Below are 23,785 nucleotides of genomic sequence, written 5' to 3'. Positions count from 1 at the left end.
AAAATCAGGCCTATGCGGCCCGCGACCTGATTCAATACGGCCCACGGAATCATGCTCAGATCACAAAGAATTTGCGATAGTAAAGTTTTGAAAAAAAACATTTGTTATTCAAATTAAAACTCCAATGAATACTCACCTTTGTGTAACGATTTAACACCCACCACTTGTGGGAGATTTCTTTTGAAGGCACGTATAAATAACAACTGCATGAGGACAGACAGTGACTGACAGGCTGACACACACGTCACAGTTACAAATAGTCGATCGCTAGAAATGGCTAAAAAAAGATTTCAAATATTTCAATGAAAAGGAAAGTAGACATTGAACGTAGGGTGTTCCAGCAAGAGTGGACAACAAAATATTTATTTATTGTGGTATCAGGAAACGCTGTGTGCTTAGGGTGCAAAGAGAGCGTTGCTGTCTTGAGAGACTACCACTTGTCCTGACACTTCCAGACGAAGCATGCAGAGAAATATAGGAATATGTCTGTCTTCGAAGCAGAGTGCATCGAAGGAGTTGATTTCTCAGTTGCAAAAGCAGCAAGGACTTTTCACAAAACTGCATTCAGCAAATGACAGAATTGCGAGAGCTAGCTATGTACTGTCCCACAAAATTGCTAAACATAGCAAGATATTTTCTGAGGGGGCGAATTCATTGAATAATGTTTAATTGACTCTGCAGGAATACTAGGCCCCGACAAGAAAGAGCTGTTTGAAAATGTTTTCTTGTCAATGCGAACAGTGACACGGCATATGGAACAACAGTTGAAAGACAAGGTAAAAGATTTCACCTCTTTTTCCTTGGCCCTGGGATGAGAGCTGATGCACGTGACACGGCACAGTTGTTGTTATTCTTGCAGTCAATGAAGAGCACAACCACAGGGATGTCACGGCAGATTTCCTCCTCTTACTCTGAAGAGGTGAAACAAGGATCGGACCAATACGCTCCGGACTGAAGGGACAGCTCCGGACTGAAGGGCAGCTCCAGACTGGCTGAAGGCTTTAGCGGATCCTGGCTGACCGGCGGCTCTGGCGGATCCTAGCAGACCGGCAGGCGGGAGACTCTAGCGGGAGACTCTAGCAGCTCAGGCGGGAGACTCTAGCAGCTCTAGACAGGCGGGAGACTCTAGCAGCTCTGGACAGGCGGGAGACTCTAGCAGCTCTGGACAGGCGGGAGACTCTAGCAGCTCTGGACAGGCGGGAGACTCTAGCAGCTCTGGACAGGCGGGAGACTCTAGCAGCTCTGGACAGGCGAGGCGCACTGTAGGCCTGGTACCGGCGCTGGTGGTACTGGGCCGAGGACACGCACCTCAGGGTGAGTGCGGGGAGGAGGAACATGGAGTACTGGGCTCTGTACACGCACAGGACGCCTGGTGTGGGGAACTGCCACTGGAGGGCTGGTGCGTGGAGGTGGCACTGGATAGACCGGACCGTGTAAGCGCACTGGAGCTCTTGAGCATCGACCTTACCTGGTGGTCGCTCCCAGTCGCCCTGCCAGTGCGGCGAGGTGGAATAGCCCCGGGGACACCATGCGTAAGGCTGGTGCCATGTATGTCGGCACAAGGAGATGCACTGGAGACCAGATGCGTAGAGCCGGCTTCATAGCACTTGGCTCGATGCCCACTCTAGCCCGGCCGATACGAGGAGCTGGTATGTACCGCACCGGGCTATGCACCCACACTGGGGACACTGTGCGCCCCACAGCATAACACTGTGCCTGCCCGGTCTCTCTCGCCCTCCGGTAAGCACAAGAAGTTGGCGCAGGTCTCCTACCTGGCTTCGCCACACTTCCTGTGTGCCACCTCCCCAAAAATGTTTGGGGCTGACTCTCGGGCTTCCATCCGCGCCGCCATGCTGCCTCCTCAAACCAGCGCCTCTCCGCCGTCGCTACCTCCAGCTCTTATTTGGAGCGGCGATATTCTCCTGGCTGTGCCCAGGGTCCTTTCCCGTCTAGGATCTCCTCCCAAGTCCAGAAGTTCTGATTGCGCTGCTCCTGCTGCCGCTGCCTGTCACCACGCGTCTTGGTCCTGTTGTGGTGGGTGATTCTGTCACGGCAGATTTCCTCCTCTTCTTCTGAAGAGGTGAAACAAGGATCAGACCAATACGCAATGTGGTAGATGTCCATGGTTTTTAATGAGGAAAACTAAACATGAACACAAATACAAAATAATAAAGTGAACTGGCAACGAAACAGTCCCGTGTGGCATAAACACTGACACAGGAAACAAACACCCACCAAATACCCAAATACCCAAAGAATATGGCTGCCTAAATAATAATAATTATTATTATATTATGGTTCCCAATCAGAGACAACGATAGACAGCTGCCTAATTGAAAACCAATCTAGGCAACCGTAGACATACAATTACCTAGACAGGGTACAGCCCCATAACCTTACAAAACCCCTAGACAAGCCAACACCCTAGATGAGACAAAACCATACATCACCCATGTCACACCCTGGCATAACCAAAATAATAAAAAAAAAAACAAAGATAACCAAGGCCAGGGCGTGACAAGGGAAATATTTATTGGAGGAGGTTAATAAGTGTGTGACAAAGCTGGGACTGAGTTTTGAAAAGTTATCCAGTGTGACCACCGATGGGTGTCCAAACTTGAAAGGAAAAAACGTTGGCCTTTTGAAAAGGATACAAGATCAAGTAGTTGAGGTGAACCCAGATCAGAAAATGATTTTCCTGCATTGCATTATTCATCAGGAGGTGCTCTGTAAATGTGTTCTGAAAATGAGCAATGTTGTGGATATGGTCACTAAAGTGGTAAACTTCATAAGAGCAAACTCTTTAAACCACAGGCAGGTTCTCTCACTGTTGGAAGAGACAGAGTCAGGTCATGCAGAATTCCCCTACCACTCAAACGTGAGATGGCTGAGTTTGGGGAAGGTGCTTATAAAAGGGTGTGGGGCCTGAAGTCAGAGATTGCTGAGTTTTTGAAAATGAAAGGAAAATATGTGGATTTCCCTCAACTGCAAGATAACGAATGGTTGGTTTATTTTGCCTTCACCGTGGACATCATGGCCCTCATGAATGAACTGAATTTCAAACTATAAGGGAAGGGCCTTTTTGCACATCAGATGTACAGCCTTGTCAAAGCCTTCAAGGGAAAATGACTCCTCCTGAACCACCATGTAGAAGCCAACAATCTCACCCACCTTCCGACACTACGAGTCTGTTCCCTATCAGATGACCAGCGGGAGGAGTATACATTGCTGCTGCGTGCTTTGAGCTGTGAGTTATTTCGTCGATTTGAGGTTTTCAAAGTGTTGGAAAATGACATGCTGTTGGTTTCCTCTCCTTTCACCTTCAATGTGGATAACGCTCCCACTGACCTGCAACTTGAGCTTATCGATCTTCAGTCTGATGGAGTGATTGGAGAACTATTCAAAACAATATCACTGACGAGGTTCTATGCATCTCTCGATGAACAAAACTTTACAAAGATTAGGAGTCATGTTCAGAAGATGTGTGTACTGTTTGGGTCAACCTATATATTCTGGCCAGTGATGACAAAAATATATTCTAATGTGGCCGTAGAAAATAATTGCCCAGGTCTGATCTAAATGCTTGAGAACAATAAGAAACATGAAGAGGTATGAAAATGACGATGGGTTACCGTGGCAATGCCAGTTTTTTGCAGTGGCCCCACCCCTCCATCCACTGCTCTGACAATAAGGATATACTCCGACTTCAGCTCTCTGTCCAGTAAGGCTGTAGTGGTGATCTCTCCTGAAACACACGCACAGTAATATATAGGTCAAACACACATCTGACACTACACAAGCATGTACAAAAACACACTCGCTTTCTTGCATGCAGGTCCACACACACAAACACACACACACACAGACACCCACACACATAGCGGCAGACATAGTGATTTGGAGGCCCCAGGCAGAGGCCACTCTGAGGTCCCGTCCCAGAGCCTTTTGGGGGCCCTAAGCGAGATTTGGAATGCAGGTCAGGACCCCAAACGGCGAGAGGGGGGCCGCTGGAGGTGCCGTTCGTGCCCGGGTGGTAATTAAGCCATGATTACTTCAAGGTTTAAGGTAGCTGGCTAGACTAACTCATCTAGCACTCTATAAAATGTTAGCTGACATGACTAATTGAGTGACAGTCAATGACTGACATAACAAGAGGAAAACCGCTGATGCACCACAACATTTTTAAATTGCAACCTTCCTTCTGTTCTCTACGATTCTAATGCCCAACAGTAAGTTGACACCCCGACTTCCCAGAAACATTAAATCACAAGGCCCTCTGATGATTTGAGGCCCCAGGCAATTGCCTTAGTTGCCTAATGTTAAGTCCACCACTGCACACACACCTGAGCGAGTGTTGAGGCGGAACTGGGAGGAGCCCTGTAGGGAGTAAATGAGGGAGGCCTGTCCAAACTCTCGGGATGCATCTAGATCAGTGGCATTCACAAACACAACTGTCGCCCCTGAGGAAGAGAGACGGATGAGGAGTGAGTAAAAGAGAGGGGAAGAGAGAAGAAGGGATATCAAGGGGGATGGGGAGAGAAATTAAGGGATATGAGGAGTGAAAGAGAGAAGGGGGAACAAGAATGGGGGATCGCAGTGAGAAAGGGGTAGAGAAAGGGGTGGTAATTCAGAGTGAAAGAGAGAGAGGGAGACAGAGTAGTGAGAAAGAGAGAAACACAGAAAAAGAACAACAGAACACAGACAGCCAGTGGAGAGAGAAGAAGATAATAATTCTAAAAACGGAACGTTCTATCCCCCCTTTCCACTGAAGGATAGTGGCCGTGAGTGGGTTTATAGATTAGGGGATTATCAGCTTGTTTGGCATTGTGGTCCAAGCCTGGCAGAGCCATGGTCAATAATACCCAGGGAAGGGGATGAGAGGCTGGGAGAGGCTGAGTCCAGAGGCCTGGTGTTAGCTAGCTAAATTAGCCCCATGATCCAGCCTCACAGTTCACCAGCCCCACTTTGCTTTCAAATCAGCCCTCCAGTGTATATATATGTGTGTGTGTGGGGGGGCAGTGTGTGAGTGTGTGTGTGTGTCTGAACTATTTGCCAAGCTCCGCAGCAGCTTTGACGGACGAGGGGGTAGTCAAATATCTAATTTCCTCCAGCAATTGGAAACAAATCTATTGTCTGGGATGAAAGAGTCTACTGAATACATTCATGAGAATGAGTAAGCATAATCGGCTATTCTGCTCTGTATAGCGATAGTCATTTAACTGCACTGGCTCGCTAAGCACTTAAAAATACTATACAAATCTACACAAAAAGATAAGACAAGTTAAGAAAAATAAAAAGAAATAAAAAAAAATTGACAAATAAAAAACGGACACAAAGCAAAGAAAGGAATATAATTGAAAGAGCTAATGTTTAAGAAACTCAAGGTAAAGGGTAAGAAGTGATAGGTTGGGACTTGGTCATTGAATTACTGTATTATTATTTTAAAAGGCAATTGTAATGATCTATGTCAAAGCTTTTTGAATTGAACAGAGGGAATTCATAGTCCCCCAGTCTCAGCCATTGACCTCATTGTAACACCAGGGCTGTGTCTGAAAACATGACTAGCTGTCAAATCCTTGCTTCCTCTGTCCTTGTTTCCTCCACTCCAGGCCTTTCTCCCAAAGTGCATTGGAGGATGGAGGAAGCAGGGTTTTTTGACAGCTAGTAAGGTTTTTAGACACAACCCAGCTGTCGTCGACTCCAACCGTAGATATACAATTATTTATGTAATAAAGTTGTTCTATTTCTATGACTACAACGCACCTGCAATGATGTCCTCGGGGATCTTGGCAATGTAGGATGGCTTGCTGAACTTTGGTGGGTTGTCATTTTCATCCTAAGGTGAGAATGTGAGCAAAGAAAATAGACTAAGTCTTCACAATCACACGAACAGTAAATAGACCTTACTTAAACAATAAATAAACACATCAGTCTCTTGCTTAGTAGAAGTATAATGTTGTTGATATATTTGTAGCCCGTTTTCTGCGGTCTGTAGGGATAATAACGGAATAGTAAGTTTGTCCAACAATGGATATTAAAGGCTGTGACATTTCTCTGTTTCATTATTATGGTTCTGATTTCCAACATATCGTACCAGCAGGGTTTTAGACATCCGGCGTACAGTGTGTGTATCTGTGTGTGTGTGTAGGTAGAGTTGAAGTCGGAAGTTTACATACACCTTAGCCAAATACATTTAAACTCAGTTTTTCACAATTCCTGACATTTAATCCTAGTAAAAAAATCCCTGTTTTAGGTCAGTTAGGATCACCACTTTATTTTAAGAATGTGACATGTCAAAATAATAGGAGAGAAAATGATTCATTTCAGTTTTTATTTCTTTCATCACATTCCCAGTGGGTCAGAAGTTTACATTACACTCAATTAGTATTTAGTAGCATTGTCTTTAAATTGTTTAATAGCCTTCCACAAGCTTCCCACAATACAACCTTTTGTATCAAGTCTGCCAGGAGTTTGCCCAAATGTGCTGAATTGCCCAATTGATACATTTTCAAGTACATAACTATAGAGAACATAAAAAATGCTATGGTAAAAAACATAAGTTTACACGCTACCAGGGATATCATACATGATGGATCATTAGCTTAGCCACTAACTTTCACACATGGCCAGGCGGGGTGGGTGTGGAGCCAGAGACAGCAGAGGGGTCAAACTGTAGATCCAAGTTCCTACATTTGAACATAAAAATAGATCTATGTCGGCTCTGCCTATCATTGTGAAGCAGAATTCACCAAGTGGTGGATTGTTCCCCCACTAATAGGGAACGTGAGCTGGGTTTAGACCGTCGTGAAACAACATAGTTTTACCCTGGGACCCTCAGGTTGAGACATCAGAGCAAGATTACTGAATGTAAGTACATTATTGACCTTCAGAGGTGAATATATCACACCAGTTGCAGTGATAATTTTTTTTGTAGTTGTGCACTCTCCTCAAGTAATAGCGTGACATTTTTTTTTCACTGCAATAGCTACTGTTGATTGGACACTGCAGTTAGATTAACAATAATTTAACCTTTCTGCCCATATAAGACATGTCTATGTACCGGAATGTTGGCTTTTGTATGCAATGTCATTCTAGTCACATTAGTGCACGTTAGCAACAACCGTCCCATTTAGGGACACCCATCCCATAGAGTTTAAAATTGAGAAATGATTTATATCTAAAGTTTCCTTTTTAAATTGTAAATTCAAGTAACTTCCTAAATTGACTAACTTCCATTCGAATTGAACCCAATCCTGGTACATGAGTTTTGGATGAAACTATTAGAAAGCATAAAGGGGGGTGATGTACTGACAAACAGCTCCACGGTGACAGAGACACTGCTGTTGAGGGCTGGGTTCCCCCCGTCTTTGGCCATCACAGTCAGGTAGATCAGTCCTTCAGGGACCATCTCGTAGTCCAGTGGGCTGTTCACACTGATCACTGAGGAGAGGAGAGGGGAGGAGAGACGAGAGAGGGAGAGCTTGGCGAGAGAAGAGTGCTGAGGATGTGTGTGATGCTAAGGACTGTAGAGCCAGCAGGGTTTACAGCAGGAGCATGACATAACACAGCAACTTTATATTCTAGTTAGGCCTACATACAAAATATGTACAGTACTTAGTGTAAAAATTGCTCATAATGTCAATAGCCAAAAATCACAATGAATGTGTATTATGTTAAGACAATAAGTTCCTTTGTATTATGTAAAGCCTTACTCAAAGGTTTTGAGGTTACTCAAAAGAAGTATAATTTCAATATGTATGTGTGTGTGTTTATTTGCGTGTATGCTGACCTGCGTAGCCCTCCACCATGATAATTCTGAAGTAACTACGGAATACAGATGCTGATGTGATGGTGTAGGTCAGGAAGTTGTTAGGGGGGGAGTCTTCATCTGTAGCCTGAGAAAGACATAGAGTGATTAGTTATTTGTTTTTATTTTATTTTATTACAATGTGTATAACTCAAGTGCAGTTGCAACATTGGAGCTTTTGCAATATTTACTCAATGTTTATCATGCCAATAAAGCAATTTGTATATGAATTTGACTGAGCAAGAAGGGGGGTTTGGGTAGGAAGGGAGAGAGAGAGAGTGACTGACTTAGTGAGTGAGTGAGTCAGAGATAATATCTCTCGGAGGACCTGAGCCCTAGGACCATGCCTCAGGACTACCTGGCATGATGACTCCTTTCTGTCCCCAGTCCACCTGGCAGTGCTGCTGCTCCAGGTTCAACTGTTCTTCCTGCGGCTATGGAACCTTGACCTGTTCACCGGACGTGCTACCTGTCCCAGACCTGCTGTTTTCAACTCTCTAGAGACAGCAGGAGCGGTAGAAATACTCTCAATGACTGGCTATGAAGAGCCAACTGACATTTACTCCTGAGGTGCTGACTTGTTTCACCCTCGACAACTACTGTGATTATTATTATTTGACCATGCTGGTCATTTATGAACATTTGAACATCTTGGCCATGTTCTGTTATAATCTCCACCCGGCACAGCCAGAAGAGGACTGGCCACCCCTCATAGCCTGGTTTCTCGGTAGGTTTCTTCCTAGGTTTTAGCCTTTCTAGGGAGTTTTTCCTAGCCACCATGCTTCTACACTTGCATTGCTTGCTGTTTGGGGTTTTTAGGCTGGGTTTCTGCACAGCACTTTGATATATCAGCTGATGTAAGAAGGGCTATATAAATACATTTGATTTGATTTGATAATGTGATTTCACATTAATGAGACAGACAGTGAGTATGAGTATGGATGCCCAGATGCTACAGTACAGTGTTACAGTGTTGGAACCTGTGGATAAGACATCAGGCTATGAGTCAGTCAGTGTGTTATTGGACAGATTAGAACCAAAGCCCAGTGTTAATATTGGGTGAACACAGCAAACAGGGAACAGACAGAAATGTCTGTGTGTGTATGTGTGTGTGTGTGTGTGTGTGTGTGTGTGTGTGTGTGTGTGTGTGTGTGTGTGTGTGTGTGTGTGTGTGTGTGTGTGTGTGTGTGTGTGTGTGTGTGTGTGTGTGTGTGTGTGTGTGTGTGTGTGTGTGTGTGTCCAATTCTAGGTTAATCGACACAACAATAACAGAACTACATCTGACATACATCTGATAAAGCATTAATCATGAGGCAGTGAGAGTCATTGGAGCTTCCTAGGGAATCAATATGGGTTGGACATGTTGACAAATGCTGACGTGGGAACATATGCAAAAATTGTATGATTATGTAGAGATTTTATTGGTAACTTCTCTCACTGGGAAGTGCTACTCTTGACTCTCTCAATTTAATTCCATTTTTAATTCAATCTCTTTCTCTAACATGATCACCTTCGCTCTCCTCTCTCGCTCTCTCTTTCTATCTCTCACTCTATCTCTCTTCCAATACTTTATGATAAGGCATTCACTCTCCAACCAACTGAGAAGAGAAAAAGATAAACAAAGAGAAGGGAAAGAGGGAAGAAGATGGGTAAAAGAAGAAAGGTAGAGGAAAGGAGAGGCAGAAGCGTGGAAAAAGAGACTGGAAGGCATGAGATGTGGGAGGCAAAGACAAAGCACTGTTGTAGAGAGCAAGAGACAGGGAAAGACAGTTCCCCCTTCCCCATAATTTCTCTCCCTCTGTTCCTTTCTCTTTTGGCTTCACACTACCCCTTCTTCTCTCGCTCTCTGTCTCTTTTTCCAGGGTGCGTTCTCATAGCATGTGCAGAACAGCTGGCAGGCATATTCACGGTCATTTTCAACCTCTCTTTTGCCCAGTATATAATCTCCACTTATGTCTTTTTGTCAAGCAAAACTTTTCGTGGAAGGTACTGCGCAGACCCCCTCGCTATACTTGTGCACATGACAGTAAATCTTGATACTCTTACTCTTTCGCTCCACTTTACCTTCCTCTTTTGACTGCACAGTACCCCCCTCTCTCTCTCTCATATTTCCTCCCTCCTTCTCTCCCTCCCTCCTTCCCTTCTTCTTTTGGCTTCAGTGTTTTCAGAGGCTTGTGAGTCTGGTCCTTGGCAAAACCAGAATTGCTGACACACTTTATGCTTGCTGGTTTCCCTTTGTCTCTTAGGCATCCTATTAATAACCAGTGTGTTTAAGGTTAGCTTTGTCTAATCAAACACAGCAAGTCGAGCGTTCAGTTCCCGCTCACACACACACACACACACACACACACCCACACACACCCACACACATGGAAACACGCAAGCACGCACACACACGGCAAATAAAGCATGGCAGGAGACCCTGTGACATGCCGAGCAGTATAGAGCCAAGTCAGGATCAAATGGCCAATAATTGGCTTTGTAATGGCACCATATTCCCTATTTAGTGTACTCCATTTGACACTTGTCAAAAGGAGTGCACTATATAGGGGATAGGGTGCCATTTGGGAAGCAAGCTTTCTCTCCAGGGGGGTTAAGAGGAAACGCAGAGCCATCAGTTACTATTACACCCCCTGACCTCTGACCTAACTGGAAACCTGAGTAATAGGGGGCTGTAGAGAGATGGAGGTATAGGAGGTCTAACAGGAAGACAGAGTGGATAGCAGAGAGGGTGATGCAGAGAGAGGTGTGTAACACACACAGTGACACACGTGTGTGTGTGTGTGTGTGAGAAAGTACATATGCATGCACAGCTATTGCTCGCCTGAGGTAGAGTATCTCATGATAAGCTGTAGACCACACTATCTACCTAGTGAGTTTTCATCTGTATTTTTCATAGCTGTTCACATACCACCACAGTCAGAGGCTGGCACTATGACAGCATTTAATTAGCTGTATTCCACCATAAGCAAACAAGAAAATGGTCACCCAGAGGCGGGGGTCCTAGTAGCTGGGGAATTTAAAGCAGGGAAACTTAAATCCGTTTTACCAAATTTCTCTGGACCACCTATACTCCACACACAGATGCATACAATCTCTCCCTCACCTTCCATTTGGCAAATCTGACTATAGTTCTATCCTCCTGATTCCTGCTTACAAGCAAAAATGACAGCAGGAAGCACCAGTGACTAGATCAATAAAAAAGTGGTCAGATGAAGCAGATGAAATCCCGCTATGCCCTCTGATGAACCATCAAACAGGCAAAGCGTCAATACAGGACTAAGATGGAATGATACTACACCAGATCTGACGCTCGTCAGAGAGTGACCTCAAAAAAAAAATCTGAATGCTGTGTCCTCGGGGTTTCGCCTGCTAAATAAGTTATCTTATACTCACAGACACAATTCAAACAATTTTAGAAACTTCAGAGTGTTTTCTATTCAAATCTACTGATAATATATTATCTTCTGGGGATGAGTAGGCAGTTGGATTTGGGCATGCATTTCCTCTGGACGTGAAAATACTGCCCCCTGTCACCAAGAAGTTAAACAGGTCAACATTCACAAGGCCGCAGTGCCAGACGGATTACCAGACGTGTACTGCGAGCATGCGCTGAACAACTGGCAAGTGTCTTCACTGACATTTTCAACCTCTCCCTGTCTGAGTATGTTATACCAACATGTTTTAAGCAGACCACCATAATTCCTGTGCCCAAGAACACTAAGGTAACTGGCCTAAATGACTAATGACCCATAGCACTCACGTCTGTAGCCATGAAGTGCTTTGAAAGGCTGGCCATGGCTCACATCAACACCATTATCCCAGAAACCCTAGACCCAATCCAAATTGCACACCGCCCCAACAGATCCACAGATGATGCATCTCTATTGCACTCCACACTGCCCTTTCCCACCTGGACAAAAGGGACACCTATGTGAGAATGCTATTCATTGACTACAGCTCAGTAGTCAACACAATAATGCCCTCAAAATTCATCACTAAGCTAAGGGACTAAACACATCGCACTGCAACTGGTTCCTGGGCTTCCTGACAGGTCGCCCCCAGGTGGTAAGGGTAGGTAACAACACATCCGCCCCTCAGGCGTGCGTGCTCAGTCCCCTCCTTTACTCCCTTTTCACTCATGACTGAACGGACTCCAACACCTTCGTTGAATTTGCCGACAACACAGTGGTAGGCCTGATCACCGACAATGAAAATACAGTCTTTAGGGAGGATGTCAGAGACATGGCCGTGTGGTGCCAGGACAACAGCCTATCCCTCAACGTGATCAAGACAAAGGAGATGATTGTGGATGACATGAAAAAGAGGACCGAGCATAGCCCCATTCTCATCGAAGGGGCTGCAGTGGAGCAGGTTGAGAGCTTCAAGTTCCTTGGTGTCCACATCACCAACAAACGAACATAGTCCAAGCATGCCAAGATTGTCGTGAAGAGGGCACGACGAAACCTATTTCCCCTCAGGAGACTGAAAAGATTTGGCACGGGTCCTCAGATCCTCAAAAATGTTCTGCAGCTGCACCATCGAGAGCATGACTGGTTGCATCACTGCCTGGTATGGCAACTGCTCAGCCTCCGACCGCAAGGCACTACAGAGGGTAGTGCGAACGGCCCAGTGTAATACTGGGGCCAAGCTTCCAGGACCTCTATACCAGGCAGTGTCAAAGGATGGCCCTAAAAATTGTCAAAGACTCCAGCCACCCTGGTCATAGACTGTTCTCTCTCTTACCGCACGGCAAGCGGTATAAGTCTAGGTCGAAGAGTCTTCTAAACAGCTTCTACCCATAAACCATAAGACTCCTGAACATCTAATCAAATGGCTACCCAGAGTATTTGGATTGCTCCCCCCTCCCCCTCTTTACACCGCTGCTCCCCTCTGATGTGGTCATCTATGCATAGTCACTTCAATAACACTACCTACATGTACATACTACCTCAACTAACCGGTGCCCCCGTACATTGCCTCTGTACCCCCCTGTATATAGTCGCACTATTGTTGTTTTACTGCTGCTCTTTCATTACTTGTTACTTTTATCTCTTATTCTTGGCCTTATTTTTTGAAATTGCGTTGTTGGTTGGGGGCTCATAAGAAAGCATTTCACTGTAAGGTCCACACCTGTTGTATTCGGCGTATGTGACTAATACAATTGGATTTGATGTGTACACATGCACACATGCAGGCAGCCACCCATGCACGCACACACACACACCAATACAAACACAAAGACAAACACACATGCACACAGACACAGACAACTTAAACTGTAAGTACAATTGAAGAGGGCAATCAGCATGGGTGAAAGATTAAGAAATAATTGACATCAAAGCCAAAGTCAACTTGATATGGAGCTCAAGAGGTATCCTTTGGTATCACAACCTAAACCTCGTCCCATCATGAAGTGCTTTGAAATGCTGGTTATGGCACACATCAACTCCATCCCAGACACCCTGGACCCATTCAATTTGCATACCGCCCCAACAGATCCATAGACAACGTAATCTCAATTGCGCTCTACACTGCCCTCACCCACCTAGATAAGAAGCATACCTACGTGAGAATGATGTTTATTATCTACAGCTCAGCTTTCAACACCATAGTCCCCTCCAAGGTTGTCACCAAGCCTGGGACCCTGGGACTGAAAACCTCCCTCTGCAACTGGATCCTGGACCTCCTGATAGGCCGACCCCAGGTGGTGAGGGTAGGCAACATCACCTCCGCCACACTGACTCTCAACACAGGGGCCCCACAGGGGTGTGTGCTTAGTCCCTTCCTGTACTCCCTGTTCACCAATGACTACATGGCCAGGCATGACGCCAACACCATCATCAAGTTTGCTGACGACACAACAGTGGGAGGCCTGATCACTGGCGATGATGAGACAGCCTAAAGGGAGGAGATCAGTGACCTTGAAGTGTGGTGCCAGGACAACAACCTCTCCCTCACCGTCAGTAAGACCAACAAGATGATCGTGGACTACAGGAAATGGGGGGGTGAGCATGCCCTCATCCACATCGACGGGGCTGCATTGGAGTGGGTCGACAGCTTCTAGTTCCTCGGTGTCCAAATCACTAAGGACTTAAATTAGTCCACACACAAGCAACGCTTTTCTGCCCTGGTGTGTGTGCGTATTTTTGTCAGTCTGTCTGTCTGTCTATGTGTGTGTGTGTGTGTGTGTGTTTGTATGTGTGTGTGTTCTAACTTACCCTGACTCGGGCCACCTGCTGTGTGGTCTGTTCATTCTCTCTCAGCGAACCCATGTAGACCTCCTTCTGAAAGAGTGGTGTGTTGTCGTTGACATCCAGCACGTTGACCCTCAGCCTGCCCGTGGTCTCTTCTCCACCCCCATCCCGGGCCAGCACGGTCAGGGTGAACCGACGCATCAGCTCGTAGTCCAGATTTCCCCTCAGACTCACCCATCCCGTCTCAGCGTCCAACAAAAACCTGGGTGAGGGGCATGTGACAGGACAATAAGAAACTCCAGAATTCAACAGATGAGACTATTTCATTAGAATACTTTTTAATCATGCATATTGATTGAGAAAAGGTGGGACAGTTAATTTATATGGTGTCTTAGTCAGTGTATTTAGGTGTGTCTTACTGGTCAGGCTCGTCACTGAAGTAGTACCGCACGGCCCCAAATATGCCAAAGTCACCGTCTATGGCCTGAGGAGAGGGGTGAAAATGTAATTATTTAATGTTTGTATGTGTGTATGTAGATTGTAGCGAGAGGAAAGGGGCAAGGTACCAGCAGTCTTTGGGTGACAGTGACACTGTACAGTACACCATTTAAAAATCCTAGGCTGAATCCAAAATGGCACCCTATACCCTATATAGTGCACTACTTTTGGCCAGAGCCCAATATGGCATAGTGGAGCGCTATAAATGGAATGGGGTGCCATTAGACTGTGGTATTGTATTCCCTTAAAACAAGTTGAAGAACAATAAATAAAGTACAAATCACATTCTGGTGAAGCAGCTGTGAATGCAATAAAATAGATAAAACATCAGAATAAAAACAGCATGGTTTAGTTTGGTCATCCTTCCCTGGTCATCCTTCCCTGATATCTGTATTCTTTAAAGCTAGTCTCGAGGCTGTAAACGCTGCCAAAGGTGCTTCAACAAAGTACTGATTAAGGGTTTGAATATTTATTTAAATGTGATATTTCAGTTTTTGCAAAAATGTCTAAAAACCTGTTTTGCCTTGAAATTATGGGGTATTGTGTGTAGATTGATGAGGGGAAAAACGATTTAATACGTTTTAGAATAGGGCTGTAATGTAATAAATTCAAGGGGTCTGAAAACCTTCCGAATGCACTGTGGCTGAGGGATGGGGCTAAGAAATGTAACCTCTATCCAATTCATAGACAGCGCTCTAGATGCAGTCCATGACATCCACATGATAGTTTTAAACAAATTTGGAAGCTATACACTGTTTCTTTACATGTAAACAATGGATTTATAAAATCATATTTTTTGTCAATAGAGTAAGAAACGTGTGCTTAGCTCATGAGACATTAATAAGTTATATTCTTCAAGATTCAATGGGTATATATTTAAGGCCCAATGCAGTTTTGTGTAACAAATCAAATCAAATGTTATTGGTCACATACACATGGTTAGCAGATGTTAATGCGAGTATAGCGAAATGCTTGTACTTTTAGTTCCAACAGTGCAGTAATATCTAACAAGTACTCTAACAGTTCCCCAACAACTACCTAATACACACAGATCTAAAGGGGTGAATGAAAATATGTACATATAAGTATGTGGATGAGCGATGGCCGAGCGGCATAGCCAAGGTGCAAAAGATGGTATAAAATACATGTGAAATGAGTAATGTAAGATATGTAATATGTACACATTATTAAAGTGGCATTACTTAAAGTGCCATGGTTGAAAGTAACTAGTGATCCATTTTTTAAAGTGGCCAGTGATTGGGTCTCAATGTAGGCAGCAGCCTCTCTGAGTTAGTGATTGCTGTTTAGCAGTCTGATGGCTTTGAGGTAGAAGCTGTGTTTTAGTCTCTCGGTCCCAGCATTGATGCACCTGTACTGAACTTGCCTTCTGGATGGTAACGGTGTGAACATGCAGTGGCTCGGGTGGTGGTTGTCCTTGAATATTTTTTTGGCCTTCCTGTCACATCGGGTGCTGTAGGTGTCATGGGGGGCAGGTAGTTTGCCCCCGGTGATGTATTCTGCAGACCGCACGACCCTCTGGAGAGCCTTGCGGTTGAGGGCGGTGCAGTTGCCGTACCAGACTGTGATACAGCCTGACAGCATGCTCTCGATTGTGCATCTGTATAAGTTTGTCAGAGTTTTGGGTTAGAAGCCAATTTCTTCATCCTCCTGAGGTTGAAGAGACTCTGTTGCACCTTCTTCACCACACTGTCTGTCTGGGTGGACCATTTCAGTTTGTCTGTGATGTGTATGCAGAGGAAAATATAACTTTCAACCTTCTCCACTGTCCCTTCGATGTGGATAGTGGGTGCTCCCTCTGCTGTTTTCTGAAGTCCACGATGATCTCCTTTAATTTGTTGACTGAGAGGTTGTTTTCCTGACACCACACTCTGTGTGCCCTCACCTCCTCCCTGTAGGCTGTCTCATCGTTGTTGGTAATCAAGCCCACTACTGTTGTGTCATCTGCAAACTTGATGATTGAGTTGAAGGCATACGTGGCCACGCCGTCGTGGGTGAACAGGGAGTACAGGAGGGGGCTGAGCACGCACACTTGTGGGGCCCCAGGGTTGAGGATCAGCGAAGGTGAAATGTTGTTTCTTACCTTCACCACCTGGGGACGGCCCAGGACCTAATTGCACAGGTCCTCCAGCTTGATGATGAGCTTGGAGCCTACTATGGTGTGCTATGGGGGTGAGCTGTAGTCAATGAACAGCATTCTTACATTCCTTTTGTCCAGATGGGATATGGCAGAGTGCAGTAAAATGGCGATTGCGTTGTCTGCGGACCTGTTGGGGCGGTATGCAAACTGATGTGGATCTAGTGTGGCCGGTATGGTGGAGGTGATATGATCCTTGACTAGTCTCTCAAAGTACTTCATGAGGACAGAAGTGAGTGCTACCGGGCGGTAGTCATTTAGTTCAGTTATATTTGCCTTCTTGGGTACAGGAACAATGGCAGCCAGGGGCGGAAGGTAGCCTAGAGGTTAGAGCGTTGGGTCACTAACCGAAAGGTTGCTGGATTGAATCCTCAAGCTGACAAGGTAAAAATGTGCCGTTCTGCCGCTGAACAGCAGTTAACCCACTGTTCCCCGGTAGGCTGTCATTGTAAATAAGAATTTGTTCTTAACTGACTTACCTAGTCAAATAAAGGTTCAATAAAAAATGTCATATAATAATCTTGAAGCATGTGGGGACAACAGACTGGGATAGGGAGCAATTGAATATGTCCGTAAACTGGTCTACGTATGCTCTAAAGACGCGGTTTGGGCCAGCAGCCTTGCGGTTGTTAACATGTTTAAATGTACTCACTGCGGCCATGGAGAAGGGGGGCTCAGTCCTTGTTAGCGGGCCACGATGATGGCACTGTATTCTCAAAGTGGGAAATGAAGGTGTTTAAGTTTGTCTAGAAGCGTGACGTCGGTGCCCGTGATGTGGCTGGTTTTCTTTCTGTGGTTCATGATTTCCTGTAGACCCTGCCACATATGTCTTCTGTCTGAGCTGTTGAATTGCGACTCCACCTTGTCGCTGTTCCGGCATTCTGCTTGTTTGATTGCCTTGCTGAGGGAATAACTACACTGTTTATATTCAGGCATAGTCCTAGACCTCTTTTCATAGTTAAATGTGGTGGTTTGCGCATTCAGTTTCAATGCCACCATCCATCCACGGTTTCTGGTTAGGGTAGGTTTTAATAGTCACAGTGGGTAGAACATGTCCAACGCACTTTTTTATAAACTCCCTCACAGAGTCAGCATATAGGGTCGATGTTGTTCTCTGAGGCTAATCAGAACATTTTCCAGTCCGCGTGATCGAAACAATCGTAAAGCGTAGCTTCCGGTTGGTCAGAACAGCGTTGAATGGTTCTCGTCACTGGTACATCCCATTTGAGTTTCTGCCTATATAACGGTAGGAGCAAGATGGCTTCGTGGTTGGACTTGCCAAAAGGAGGGTGGAGGAGGGCTTTGCATGCATCGTGGAAGTTAGAGTAGCAGTGCTCGAGTGTATTACCCCTGTGCGTAGTGTAATCAATATGGGTAGCCTAACTTCTTGAGTGTAGGGGGCAGGATTTTCATTTTTGGCAACAAAAAAAACATACCCAACTGCCTATTTCTCAGGCCCAGAAAGTAGAATATGCACATAATTGTCAGATTATGATAGAAAACACTCTAAAGTTTCCAAAACTGTCAAAAAATTGTCTGTGAGTATAACAGAACTGATATTGCAGGCGAAAACCTGAGGAAAATCCAACAAGGAAGTGCTGTTTTTCCTGAAAGCTCTCTGTTCCATTGGATGCCTTGCCTCTATTTAAAGGGATATCAACCAGATTCCCTTTCCTATGGCTTCCTCAAGGTTACAACAGTCTTTAGACATAGTTTCAGGCTTTTATTTTGAAAAATGAGCGAGAAAGATAACATTGCGTCAGTGGATAGCTGGGTGTTCGCAGAGTTTAACTTGCGCAACAGAGTGGGGCAGCCATTGCCTCTCCCTCTCCTATTGAAAAAGCTCCAGTCCCGGTTGATATATTATCGATTATATATTTGAAAAACAACCTGAGGATTGATTATAAAAAACGTTCAACATGTTTCTGTGGACATTACGGATACTATTTGGAATTTTTGTCTGCGATGTCGTGACCGCTCGAGCCTGTGGATTGCTGAACATAACGTGCCAAACAAATGGGGGTATTTTGGAAATAAAAATAATCTTTATGGAACAAAAGGAACATTTATTGTGTAACTGGGAGTCTCGGGAGTGCAAACATCCAAAGATCATCAAACACAATTGTGTTTTATAAATGGAGCCATGTTTCCGTGAAACAGAGAATGTTACAATATCTGATGTCTCTCTGGTCGTATACTTGGGAGCGGTGGGCGATGTGCACGACTACGGAGCCTGACCAGGAGGCCACTCTGTCTGCCCCTTCTGCGGCGCCATTGTTTTGGGTCGGCTACTGGGATTAGATCCATTGTCCTGGGTTGTGGTCCGAACAGAGGATCCAGTTCTGGAAAGTCATTTTTCTGGTCGTAATGTTAGTAATTTGAAGTTGCTCTTATATCCAATAGTTCTTCCTGGCTGTAAGTAATAAGACTTAAGATTTCCTGGGATAAAAATGTAACAAGAAACACATTAAAAAAACTAAATACTGCATAGTCTCCTAAGAACTCGAAGCGAGGCGACAAATTCTGTCAGCGTCATCTTGCATTTTAAGTATCTATTAAGTATCTCACTGTAAAAGATTTTCATAACAATGGGTAAAAGCAGCTTTTAGTAAAAAACTATTTCTCAAGCAAGAATCTTGCTACGACTGTCTGGGAGTGGTCTGAGTTGGTAGGGGAAAACTAAAAACTAGCATAGAGGTTTGGAACTCTCATTTTTATTTGTCTATTAACCAATTAACCTTATTTAAACCCGCCCATGCAAACCTGCTGATTAGAAGGTCTTGTGCATATTGTACTTTCAAGGAGCAACTATCAAGAAATAAAACAGATTTTTTTTAAATCACACTTTACACAGTGCTAGTTTCATCAGCTGTTGTACAATAAGATATAAAACACGGGAAAAACATAATTTTGACTGCACTGGGCCTTGAAATAACCACTGAACAGGTTCTCAGATGCCAGATATGAAATGATTCACAGCTGTGATTGCTGCCAAACGTTTTCCCATCAAACTACTGTCATGGCCGCCGAGGCACTGTCCCTGTTGTAGTGAGCTCATTCAATTTAGACCTGTGGCTTTGACCTCACAAGTATTCTACGTGAAATAATCTGCATTTGAACAATTTCTGGAATAATTACTTGTGTCATGCACAAAGTCGATGTCCTAACCGACTTGCCAAAAACTATAGTTTGTTAACAAGAAATGTGTGGAGTGAAATGTGTGGAGTGAGGTTGAAAAATGAGTTTTAATGACTCCAACCTAAGTGTATGTAAACGTCCGACTTCAACTGTATATATATATTGATCAGTTTAGTTCTAAGGTTTTATTTGTCTCACTGTCACTAAGCACTTATAGGGGTGGTGTGATAGTTGCATTTTTTTTCTCTCGAGGGCACAAGGGCTGTAGGGCTGGTTGCAATGGCCACTTGCGGAGGGTTGGGGTTTGAAAAACTTAGTCGGGTGCATGGAGTATAGATTCCTGCTGTGGCAGGGTGTTCGGTGGAAGATTTTAGCTTAGCATTTGGAGCTATCATTGGGTATGACAGCATAAATCAGCCTGAAGGATGAATACCCCTGTAGTGATATTCTTAGATTATACTGTAAAGGTGAATACAATAGTTGAGAGTGGTGTTGTATTGCGGGATACACAGACATCAGTATTTCCTCTTATGAATCTGACAAAGAAAGTTGTACTTTCTAACGTGCGACCATTTGTTGGAGATGAAATGTTGGAGCGAGAGTTCGAATCATGGTCAACTTGTATCTACAATAAAAAGGCTATTTTGGGATGAAAATCTCCTTTGTTGAAACATGTCATGTCTCATAGGAGACAAGTGCACATGAAAATTAAGAAGGATACTGACTAACTGAATTTAGTGTCAGGTTTGAAGTTTGACAGATTTGATTATGTGTTCCACACTTCTACTGAATCAATTAAATGCTTTGGCTGCAGGAGAAAGTGGCATTTGGTACGCTCGCTATTGTCCCGAGAACGAGCGCTCAGAGCCTGATAGCAGCGCTAGGGCTGGTGCAGGAAATGCACCACCACAAAGGGATGAACATACTAAGGGTTCAGGGGAAGGGAGAAGGTGGGCAGCAGTGGTTGAAAAAGTAGGAAAGGAGAGCAGTGTGGAGATAGGGGCAATTGTGGTGGATCAGAGAAAAGAGGGAGGGGAAACAGCCAGTGAGACTGCAACTGGGGTCACTGAGTTGGTGCTGGAAAATTAAATTGGAGTTCAAGAGGAGATTGAAACAATGGAAAATGAAGCAGCTGTTTTCAAAGTACCGAGGATTAAGAGGAAGAACTTAAGGGTGATGAAGGTTCTAATTCTAAGTGAAAGGTAGAGATTGATGAATCAGTTGAGGATTAACCGGTTGTAGAGTTTTCCTCTGAGGTGGAGAGCGAGAGTGAGTCATCTGACACATCACAACAAAATAGCGAGAGAAATGGGGTGGAAGGGAGGTATGGGATTGAGAAGGTACGTACATTTCTGAAATTGACAAAAGGGAAGAAATATATGCAGGATTATAATGTAACAATGTTTTTCCTGAAAGTGATTTGTTTGTTGAATCAGCAAAGGTTCTGAGAGGTTTGACAAGCCCTTAAATCGCTAGACTCAAGAAAGTTGTCACGAGAGTGACAAGTGATTTCAATTCTAAAGGAAATTAAAGAGTTCAGCCTTAACTCTGTAAAGATGTGTTTTTTTCTGTCTCTTCCTCTGTATTTTTTTTCCAGCCAGAGCAGTTTTAAGATTTCTTTAAAAAAGTGCTGTTGTGTATGAATTAATGAAGGGAAAGGGAAGTGGCAAAAGTCTTGACCAAGAAACTCATAGTAATATTGACAATTAAGTTATGTGGCAACAGGAGTTTGTGTTTGTGGGCAGGGGGGGGCAGTGTTGTGTAGTCATAAAAGCTCAAAAGGTGGGTGATGTGGATATCCTGTTCTCAAAAGGGTTTTTGCCTTTGTCATACGAGGTTGAACAGGTAGTTGAGGGGAAGTTATTAAAAGTTAGTTCGAGGTATGAAAACATAACTGTGTGTTTAATAAATGTATATGCCCCAGTGGTGGCAGTTGAGAGGGTATGTTTTTTAGAGACATTATCAAATACCATTGAGAAATGTAACACAGAGGATGATTTATTTCTTGCTGGGAATTTTAACTGCACAGTCAGTGATTTAGATTGAAACCACAAAGAACCTCATATAGCCTCAAATACTTTTTTTTAAACACCTCATTGTAACACATGAACTGTGTTATATTTGGCGGAGCTAACATGGAGGCACGAGACAGTACACATGGTCCCATGTGAGAGAAAACAACATCTCTCTGGCCAGGTTTTACTGTTTTGAGCATCAGTCTCAGGTCTGTAAATTAAGTGTGATAACCCCAGTGGGATTTTCTGATCATTCTTTAAAAACAGAGGTGGAGTTCACTAATGCTGTAAAACCCGAAAGCCCATACTGCCATTTTAATATAACTTTATTGAGTGATGTTCACTTCAGGACATGTTTTAGTTTTTTCTGGAAGAAGTGGGGGTCTCAAAAGGCCCGTTTTGTATCGCTTCAACAGTGGTGGGATATAGGGAAAATCCAGATTCAACAATTCTGCAATCAGTACACAATGAATGTCACCAGAGACAACACCAGATCAATGAAAGAGTTAAAGTCTGAAATAGTGTAACTCCTGACGTTGGTTGAGACCACAGGAGATTGAGGCCATACTCAGCCCCTCAAGAAAAAAAAACTGGACCTGCTGGGTACCAGAGCACAGGGGGCATTGGTGTGAAGTAAGTTTCAGGGAATCTCTGATGCCTCCTCCAAAGAAAATGTGGTTTAGAGAAAAGGAATGGACAAAGAATAATTATTCATTGCCTCAAATCAGCTGTTGGACAAGAGCTCACTAGCCCTACTGAAAGTAGAAAGAGGGCAGTAGAGTTCTATGCTGAGCTCTACAAGTGTGAGTACAAAGAGGATTAAACAGTGACACAGCAGTTCCTTGATGGGCTCCCACAGGTGGCTGCAGAAGCTCAGGTTGAGCTAGAGCAACTATTGTCTTTGAAGGTGCTATACACTGCATTAAAATGCATGGAAAATGGAAGGGCATCAGGCATTGATGGAGACTGTTAATTTATCAAACCAATTCTCTATCTGCAATTTAATTACGAGATTAAACTAATCATGTCACTTTAATTAACTAGGAAGTTGGGGCACTACGGGGAAATGTTTAAAGAGTTTCTATTTCCCTAATATAACTCTTCAGATATTTTCATATCTTACCGATTACAGTCACTTATTCATGTATTATTACCTCATCAGTCATATTCTGAATTTTGGAAATCATTGGATATCTGCATGCATAGATCATGAATCAGCGATATACACATTGGCTTAATTATTTATTTACTAACTAACTTAATCAACCACAGAATTACATAAACACACACACAATAGGTCATACATTGGTTACTAACATGATACAAATGTAAGTCCCTAGTGGACGAAACCGATATGACGGCTTGGTAGATAAAGGAAAGGGGTGGGGACAGTTCAAGAGGGGATACTCAGAGTGGACCCACTGTAATACAGTTCATAACTACAGCCATGTAAATGGATGAAAAGCTTTCCCAAAGTAAACTGCCTGTTTTTCAGGCCCAGAAGCTAGGATATGCATATAATTGGTATATTTAGATAGAAAACACTATAACGTTTCTAAAACTGTAACAATGATGTCTGTGTGTATAACATAACTGATATGGCAGACGAAACCCAAACATTTTTGTTTCAGCTTACCACTGTTCTCAATGGCTTGAACTTTAATTATAAGCCCAAGTCCTCCAAAATTGCAGTTCCTAGGGCTTCCACTAGATGTCAACAGTCAGAAAGAGCTTCAGGCTGGATTTTAGAAAAATTACCCGGAAATTGTAGTTTTTCTAGGTGGCTCCCATTTTGGCTTAAGTGGAGTGTGGAGGAAAATGCGTTCTTTGTTGTTTATCTCCGGTAAAGACAATGATGATTCTCCGTCTTAAATTTGATTGTTTATTTGCGTATTAGGATACCTAAGGATTGATTATAAACGTTGTTTGACTTGTTTGGAAAAGTTTATTAGTAATGTTTGGGATTAATTTTGTA

The 23,785-nt window shown here is 43.9% G+C and overlaps 1 protein-coding gene across 1 annotated transcript in view; it reads right to left on the bottom strand.

Moving 5' to 3' along the window:
• The window catches only part of LOC118369378 (cadherin-23-like), a 625,272-nt gene that overhangs the window by 199,307 nt on the left and 402,180 nt on the right, over window positions 1-23,785 (bottom strand). Inside the window, 7 exon segments of the mRNA XM_052498286.1 lie at window positions 3,633-3,745; window positions 4,344-4,460; window positions 5,764-5,836; window positions 7,313-7,440; window positions 7,790-7,895; window positions 14,029-14,266; window positions 14,424-14,488. Of these exon segments, the coding sequence (XP_052354246.1) occupies window positions 3,633-3,745; window positions 4,344-4,460; window positions 5,764-5,836; window positions 7,313-7,440; window positions 7,790-7,895; window positions 14,029-14,266; window positions 14,424-14,488 (840 nt within the window).

The sequence above is a fragment of the Oncorhynchus keta genome, chromosome 36 (genome assembly GCF_023373465.1).
Source record: "Oncorhynchus keta strain PuntledgeMale-10-30-2019 chromosome 36, Oket_V2, whole genome shotgun sequence".
Taxonomy (NCBI): Eukaryota; Metazoa; Chordata; class Actinopteri; order Salmoniformes; family Salmonidae; genus Oncorhynchus; species Oncorhynchus keta.
The sequence above is the reverse complement of the archived record's forward strand: the minus strand, read 5'-3'. Positions and strand labels throughout refer to the sequence as shown.